This window comes from Dendrobium catenatum, unplaced genomic scaffold (assembly GCF_001605985.2).
Source record: "Dendrobium catenatum unplaced genomic scaffold, ASM160598v2 fragScaff_scaffold_698, whole genome shotgun sequence".
Lineage (NCBI taxonomy): Eukaryota > Viridiplantae > Streptophyta > Magnoliopsida > Asparagales > Orchidaceae > Dendrobium > Dendrobium catenatum.
The window spans coordinates 559,355-568,266 of record NW_021319160.1 but is presented as its reverse complement, the minus strand read 5'-3'; the positions used below and the strand labels follow the sequence as shown (position 1 = coordinate 568,266).

The following is an 8,912-nucleotide window of genomic DNA, read 5'->3' as shown; positions in this document are numbered from 1 at the left end:
TATATATAAAAAAAAAAAAACACTCCGCGGGGAGTCGGGGACCCAGGAAGCTCGTTATGCGAATTGCCCTCTTTATTTTATTGATATTGATTAATACGGTAAGTGGTAAGATATGTAATATGGGGCTTGTTGGATCTAAATAATTTTGAAAAGTTTTGAATATTACTTTTTAATTTAATAAAAGTTTATCCTTGTAAATCGAAGTTCAGATCATACTTTTTGAGTTTTTAATATTATATAGATTTTGATTCCTTCAACGAAAATTGAATGGTGGTAACCTTACCGTTAATTATAGGTAGCGTGCTGCTTAGCACTTCTAGAAGAAAGATGAACCAGCCGTACAAACCTCGCCATGATGCTGAATCCTGCCCTATCCTATATAAATTCCAAGCTTCTCGTTGAGCATTAGCCTTCACGAATCAACCCTGGTTGTTGCTCTTGTAGGCATCTTACAGATGAAGATGGAAGATTCTCTAAAGCAACTCCGAGATATGGCGAACTCGTACCTCTCGCAGTATGAGCCAATCGTGCTCATCTTTGCTACTTTACTCGCGCTTCTCGTAGCCAGAGCCCTTCACTCCTTCCTGAGCGCGATTCAGGAGAAGGGTATCAAAGCGCTGGTGATAGGGTTCATAATGAGCTCCGTGAAGTGAGTGCTTGCGTCGCTATTTCGAATTTGCTTGGTCGATTTTTGTTATTTTCGTTGATTTCTTGCGTTGGATTCTCTCGATCGGAGCAGGTTGATTCCGGGCGTCAGAGGCTACATTGAATCGGAGAAGAAGAAGGTCAGTCGTTGACCAATTTTTTTTTTCAATCTGACTTTGTATTTCATACACGGGCTTAATTGTGACCAAGGTTGATACTGATGATTATTAGTTAATAATTCTCGCTGGTTTAGAGGTTTAACTGACAGGTATAGGCCTTATATGCTTTCAATTATTGAGGACATATCTAGTTTTTGATGCAATATTGGAAAACAATAGAAGGAACTTGTGCTGTAAAATCTCTATTCTGGCACCTAAAAGTCCAAATGATAAAAGAAAAAGTAACCAGGATCATTTGGATGCTTATACAAACTATGCTTTAGAAATGAAATGTTTACATTTGAGAGGGATTTTGGAGTTTAAAATCAATTTTTATTTATGAGTACACTCAACCAAATTACGGATTTAGGAAATTTCATTATAGTCCGAAGCATCTTTTTATGCTTCAAGCAACTAAATGGGCGCCAAGCAAAAGTCCTGTATTTCTTATGTTTTGTTAACGGAACGATTTCAGTTCTGGAAATTCTGCTTGATGGCAGTGTGTATTCCGAGCAACCCTCAAAATATGAGAATGTGTTGTGAATCTGGTAAAAGTTTTGGGTCTGTTGAGGTGAAAAACTTTTTGCATTTTAATCGTGAATTATCTGTTTGATTTTGTGATACTTTACAACTGATAATTGATGTGTCGGACATAAGTTTAAGCCGTTATGAATGGTCGGCTATCAGGAGAAGGGTATCAAAGCGCTGGAGTAGTCAGAAGAGCTTATATCGTTTAAGAATTAAGAAATGTCAATGATGTTTAGTTTGAATCTTTGTTGTTATAGAACAGCTCATATGACAGATTTGTGATGCTGTTGAAATCCGTTTGTAATATTGTGGAATGTTTAAAAACATATATCATTTGCTTTGTTGAAATAATACCGAAGTTCTTCAGGCAGTGGAGAAATATCGATCTAGCAACAAATCTAACAGGGATGACTTGATAACTGCGTTGCCAAGAATTGGACTTGGGAAAGAAGTATTGGGCAAACTAGAAGAGGCAAAAAGTAAAGATGAAGATTGGAAAGGCAAATGCTCAGGGACAGTGTATGTTTTTGATGTTGAGGAAATTTTTTAAATAATAATGTCTCCTTCCTTTTACTTTTATGCATTTCACGTTATAGGATATTATTAGTAGTCTTGTTTTTCTGATGTATTTCAGCTATATTGGTGGAAATCAAAGCGAGGGCCATTTTTCTTTGACAAACGAGGCATACTCAATGTTAGTAAGATGAAATCTACATTATTATTTATATGTTGATAACCCTGAAATTTTTTTATATTTAATGTAAAATGTATTTTCCTGATTTATTGCATGCTTAAATGTTTTTTTAACAACTGCCTATTTTTATGTTATTTATGATTGTTTGATAGTTGCTTCTCTAAGTTTAAACCTTAGCTAAAGTCACTTTTTTGGTGATTAAACTATTGGTAACATAAAGGGTAGTATTTCCACTATTTGTATTTGAAGAATTGTTTAGAGGGAAATTAAATTCTATTCTACTCATTGGAATCATTATATATATATATACACACACACACACACACACACACACACACACACACACACACACACACACACACACATTATAGGAGAATAAACAAATAAAGAAAAAACATTTATTAGATCCCACGGATCTTCAACTGCAGCCCTCAGATTGCTTCCCATGAATCTCCAACTGCAGCCCTTAGATTGTTGCCCACGGATCTCAAATTGTAGCCCTCAGATTGTTGCCCACGAATCTCAGATTGCTGCCCATAGATTGCTAATCTGTCCTCCCCTTAGTTGCGCGATTCAACACTCCCCGTCAAGTTGGGTTGTACAGGTTGTGCAATCCTAACTTGCAAATAAACTTATTAAGTAGATAATCCGGTAGTGCCTTTGTTAGAACATTGGCAAGTTGTTCATGAGTTGGGCTATATACTACTTCAATTTCTGAGTTCTCTATTTTCTTAGATATAAAGTGTCTGTCAATAGTAACATGTTTTGTTCTGTCGTGTTGTACTGTTATTGTATATGTTATTCATCATTTTGTTTTTTTTTCATTTCTTATTTCTTAAGTATAGAAATTATAAAATCATTAAAAGGAACAATTGAGTGTAGTAGAATTGAGAATTTAATGATGGATATGTGGTTGGGCTGTGAAGGTTAAAGTGATAGAGAACTAGTAGATTAGTTTGAGGGTTAGCTTCTATTAAGACTGTGCACTATAAGATAGTTGAATAAGTGGAATAATCAGGAGAGTGGGGTACATCCATTTAGGGAAAGATAGTAAAAAAATATGGAGATTGTGTGCAAAAAAATATGGAGATTGTGTGTTACAAAAGAGTAACGAAAACAATAATTAACACTCAACTGCCTGAGAGTTAGAATTAATGTGAAAGAATTAAGGACTACACCAAAGGCAACATTGTTAGGAATATTTCATAAGTTCTAGCTAAACTAAAGGTAAGGCCAATTGCAAATCTAAATAGGAATTTGTATGTTTATGGTTTTATAAAAATTGATCCTGAAAGTTGGCATATGATTGATGAAAAATAATACCCATCAACTATGCTTTTTGGTATGATCATGTAAATATTAAATATTATTTTCTTTCCTTTTCTTCTTTAAAACAACTTGTTTGAAATGAAAAAGGGGTGGGTTGCGTTAAGTAGTCGACAGTCAGCATAAAACTTGTCGAATAATCATGACATGAATTTTTTAATATATTGTGTTAATGCTAGAATGTTCCTTGGAAGCGATACGTTATATGATCTAAATATAACAAGTGAGCAATGGTCGCTACACCGTGGCCTGGGTGCAGTGTTAAGTAGGCAAGGGTTTTCACATCATAGACAAATGTGTGTAAAAAGCTAGTCCATGAAACTAAAATTATTATAGGAACTTGGAATATAGGTTCCCTTAAAAAAAAATTAATGAAATTAATAAATATAATGATATATATGAATATAAATATTCTTTGCATTCAGGAAATTAAATGCGATGGAGAGAAGGCTAAGAAGATTGATAGTTTATGATTTAAACTATGGTATCCGGGCATGAGTCGTATTAGAAATGATGTAAGTGTTATTATAAATAAGACTTTGAAGGATAATGTTATAAAAATTAATAGAATTGGAGATAGAATTATAATTGTAAAGATTATTATCGATGCTAAGATTATTAATATAATAAGCGCTTATGCTCGTTAAGTAGGTTTGGATATATGTTAAAAATTAAAATTTTAGAATAACTTAAAAAATTAATTCAAAAGAATTTCTTGAAGAAAAGAGTTTTTATTGGAGGAGATTTAAGTGAACATATTGATAGAGAGGTAGATTATTTTAAAAGTATTCATGGTGATTATGATTTTGGAGTGACTATTGAAGGTGGTAGGATTATATTAGATTTTTCTTTAACTTATGCTTATGTAATTGCTAATACATTATTTAAAAAAAGAGATGAGCATCTCATCATTTATAAGAATGGATATTGTAAAACTCAGATTGATTATTTTCTTATAAAAAATATAGATTATTTTTTAAGAGTAAGATTAGATTGGGGCATTTAAATAATATTAACAAAAATATTTTTGAGAGTAAGATTCTAAATTTTTAGATTTTATTTGTGTACATTAGGAAGCAAATATTTTGTGGGACAAAATAACTAGTGATATTAGGAATGGAATCAAAATGTGCAAGAAAAGATAAAAAATAAGAAGATTTGTTATAAAAATTGATATAATGGTAAAATTTTTTACAATCGGGAAATATACAAATCGGCCTATAAATAGTCTAAGAAAGCGATTTGCAATGTAAAGATTTAAGCTTTTAAAGATTTATATAATAGATTAGATACTAAGGAGGGCGAAATATATATGTATAAGTTAGCTAAACAAAGAGATAGGTAGAAAGGATTTAGTTCTAGTGAAGTGTATTAAGGATGAAGATAAAAAAACTCTTTTATTAGAAGAGGATATTCAACAATGGTGGATGAGATATTTTGCTAAACTTTTCAATAAAGATTATGAGAATGCAATTGACTTTAGTGACCTTAGCACCCTAAATGAAAATAAAGATTTTTATTTTTATTGGCATATTAATAAAACCAAAGTTAAAGAGGCTTTAAAGAAAATGAAGTGTGGAAATGCTTATGAATGAGGGAATTTCTTGGTTTACTAAACTTTTAATATTATTTTTAAGACAAAAAAGATGCCAGATGAGTGAAAAATGAGTGTGTTGATTCCTATTTTTAAGAATAAAGGTGATGCACAAGATTGTGTGAATTATAGAGGATTAAGTTATTGTATTATATTTTAAAACTACAGGAGAGAGTTATGGAGTATAGGTTGCGACGTAACACTAATGTTTCTCAAAATCAATTTAGATTCATGCCAAGTAGGTATACTATGGAAGTTATACATTTATTGAGAGGTTTGATAGAGAAGTATAGAGAGAATAAGGAGGATCTATATGTGATTTTTATTGATTTAGAGAAAGCATATGATAAAGTTCCAAAAGAAGTGTTGATGTGAAACAATGAAGGAATTGCGTGCGGAAATTAAAATGAAGATTAATTAGAGCGTTACCAATACAAATTTATCATCAATAAAAGGAAGGATTAAAAGTATTCTAGGTAATAAACTTGCTTAGGCGAAGAGTTGCTTTGAGATAACCAAACAATTCATAATATTATAAAAGAAATACTTAAATGCTCATAACAAAAATCCCACAATTAATAATGAGAAAGTTCACCTTGAGTACCTTCTCACTCGTTCACTCTTTGGCTTTAGCGGAGAAGAAAGAACCACACGAAGATGGAGAGCACCACTACGGAAAAGGAGACGAAGGACTTCGTTACCGGAGAGGTAGCCGCCGGTGGAAGTGGTGGTGGGTGGCGCCCGGTGATCGTCCAAACGTAGTCTTGAAACTGTCGGTCAATGGCGCGCACAAGTGATGGAAGAATTCGCTCCAAGTATTCGCCAACTGTGTCTTCGTGCTCAAACCTCGCGTCAAAGAACGGGGATTGGAGGATGTTGAGGCTACCGTCGGCGTTGAACACAAGCCCCCCACTCAAATTCAAGATCCGCCACTTCAACATTGAGGAGGTGGAGAAAGAAGAAAAGGAGGAAGAGTTGGCCTGTGAGCTAGGGAGAGGCAAGGAAAAATCGAATTTGAATTCAGATTTTCTAGTCTTTGGAGGAGAATCTATTTTATCATTAAAACTTTCCCTAATTAAATTAAGAGGGGCCGTACTTAGGGAATTAAGAAGAATAGTAGGACGCCTAGTGGCAGGAGAGGAAAAATGGCTAGGTGGGAGGGGCCGCCAACAAGATAAAGAAGAGGAATTTGCTTAATTAGTAGCCCCATGAAATTAATTAAAATTATGATTTACTTACAGATTTTAATCAAATTAAAGGGAGATTATGAGATTTAAATTCAAATTTGAGAGATTGCAATTTAAATCATTTTTCCTAAATGGTAGGAGGTGACCTTGGGAAAGAAATAATGGGAGAATAAGGCAAAATTGTCAAGAGTGTTGAGAGGGAGGGCCGCGGCGATCCCTCACCAGGAAAGAGGGTGGGTGAAGGGGTGTGTGTGCGGCCTGCTGGTTTGCCGTGTTTCTTGCGGCGGGCACATGCAGCTTCTTCATATTGGGTTTTGTGCTTTAAAGGAGGGCGGTGTGTCTTTCTGATTGTTCGTCTTGACGGTTGACACGTTATTACATGTGGACGTTGGTGTTGGAAAATTTCGGGATTGGCTGTAGGGGAAGCGGAAAATCGGGCCAAGGCAAGGGGAAGGGGCGGGTGTGTGGAGGAAGAGGTGGGGAAAGAAGATAACAGTGGAATACAAGTAAAACCAGGAGCTCGCCGGGGCGGGCTGTTGGGTATTTCGGGTGGAGCCTCTCCTAGGTCTCATCTCTTTCTCTCAAGCTCTCAAGCAAGAAGACAAAAGAAAATCTCAGTAATTTTTATTAATCAAACGTTAAGCTCATACAATAGGAGGAGACCTCTTTATAAAGGCCTCAAAACATGAAAATAAAATGACTCACATGCCCACCGGTCTACAACAAACACTAAGCCTTCATAAGGGCAAAATAGTAACTAATGCTTGAAATAAAAGATACATATAAAATAACATAGAAAAATAACATAAGATGACATGGCAACATCAGAAATATAAGCTTCCAATCGTAGCCGTTGATCTACGATTCCTTCGCCGGTAAACCTTCCTAAAATGTCTTTTGATGACCTCATCAAGTGTTATGGAGAGTTCTACATAAAAAAAGTGCTTAATAATATTTATATTCAAGTCATTAAAGATATGTATGTAGGAGTTGTTACTTGTGTTCAAACACAAGGTGGTTTAACCAAGTATTTTCCTATTTCAGTTGGATTACCGTAATGATCAGCTTTAAGCCCATATCTTTTTTCTTTAGTCATGGATATTCTCACTAGATAATTGCAAGAGGTTGTACCCTGGTGTATGATTTTTGCTGATGATATTCTTCCATGGTTTAAAATTGCTCAATAAGAGGCGCGCCTCAGCGCAATTTCGTCCATTTAAGCCTCAAAGTCTATGCAATGAGTTCAAGATTTGAGGCGTACGCCTCAAGTTTACTGAGGCGCGAGGCACGCCTCGCATCATGGTTCAGAGGCGTCCGCCTCTAAAAATTATGCTCGGTACTAAGCAGCACATGCTCGGCACTGAGCAGCACATGCTCGGCACTGAGCAGCACATGCTCAGTACCACTAGGTAAATGCTCGGTACCGAGCCAGTACCACTTGACAGTACCTGCTCGGTACTGGACAGTACATGCTCGGTACTGAGCAGTACATGCTCGGTACTGAGCAGTACATGATCGGTACCACTAGGTACATGCTCGGTACCTAGCCAGTACACCGCTCAAAATAACTCGTACAATAAAATTTTATTCCGGTACCGCTCAAAATAACTCATATATGTTAATGAAAAGAATATTGTGATTTGGGAAAGATGGAGTTTGAGTTGAACTATATTTCATATTGTTTTATTATTGGGATATTTTGATTTCACTTAATATCTTGTGCATTTTTATGTTTTATATATTATTTACTCATTACTATATACAAAATTTATCATTTTCTATTTATGCAATTTTTTGATTTTGAGGCTTACGCCTCAAACCGCCTTGAGACTTACGCCTCGCCTCACGAACGAAAAACGCCTCAATACCCGAATACGCAATTTTAAACATTGTATTCTTCTTGTTGATAAGACTAGAGAGGGAGTTGAAGATAAACTAGAATTATGGAGGTCAACCTTAGAGTCTAAAGGCTTTTGTTTGAGAGATCTAAAATTGAATATATGGAGTGTAATTTTAGTAATAATAGATCTAGTGGGAGACTGTGATTATAGACGATCAAGTCATTAATAAGAGCACACGTTTTAGATATATTGGGTATATTGTTCAGAGTCATGGTGAAATAGATGGGGATATTATTAGTAGAATTCAAGTTAGATGGTTGAAGTGGAGGAATACATCGGGCTTGTTGTGTGATAGAAAAGTCTCTCTCAAACTTAAGGAAAAATTCTATTAAATTGTAGTGAGATCTGCAATGCTTTATGGTGCAGAATGTTAGAAATAAAAGAGAAGCATAATATTAAGTTAAGTGCTGCAGAGATGAGGATCCTCAAGTGAATGAGTGGCTTTACTCTTAAAGAAAGAATACGAAATGAGCATGTACGTGAAAAGGTTGGAGTAGCTTCAGTAGAAGAAAAGATTAGAGAGAATCGCCTTTGATGGTTTGGTCACATAAAACGGCGGCCTTCTGATGACCTGGTTAGAAAAGTAGATGTATTAGATTTGACTTATTTTAAGAAAGGTAGAGGTATAACTAAAAAGACTTGGTTAGAAAATGTTAGAAATGTCCTTTCTTTATTAGATTTAGATGAGAATTTGACTTTTAACAGGACACAATAGAGAAAAAAGATTCATGTAGTTGATCCCACATAGTGGGATAAAGGCTTGTTGTTGTTGTTACAACTTGTGTTAGAGAGCGGGTCTAGAGAAATCATTAGATGTCTCTATCTTATGATTTCAAGTTATGAAAATAACTTTTCTATAAGATAGGGTGTAAAGATTGA

The 8,912-nt window shown here is 35.0% G+C and overlaps 1 protein-coding gene across 1 annotated transcript in view; it reads left to right on the top strand.

The window, feature by feature from the left end:
- The first annotated feature begins 355 nt into the window (after positions 1–355).
- The window catches only part of LOC110116222 (sphingosine-1-phosphate lyase), a 33,070-nt gene continuing 24,513 nt past the window's right edge, over positions 356–8,912 (top strand). The window contains exons 1-4 of the mRNA XM_020849721.2: positions 356–649; positions 740–785; positions 1,699–1,850; positions 1,966–2,025. Coding sequence (XP_020705380.1) covers positions 456–649; positions 740–785; positions 1,699–1,850; positions 1,966–2,025 — 452 coding nt within the window. The 5' untranslated portion in view covers positions 356–455. The remainder of the gene's footprint in view (positions 650–739; positions 786–1,698; positions 1,851–1,965; positions 2,026–8,912) is intronic.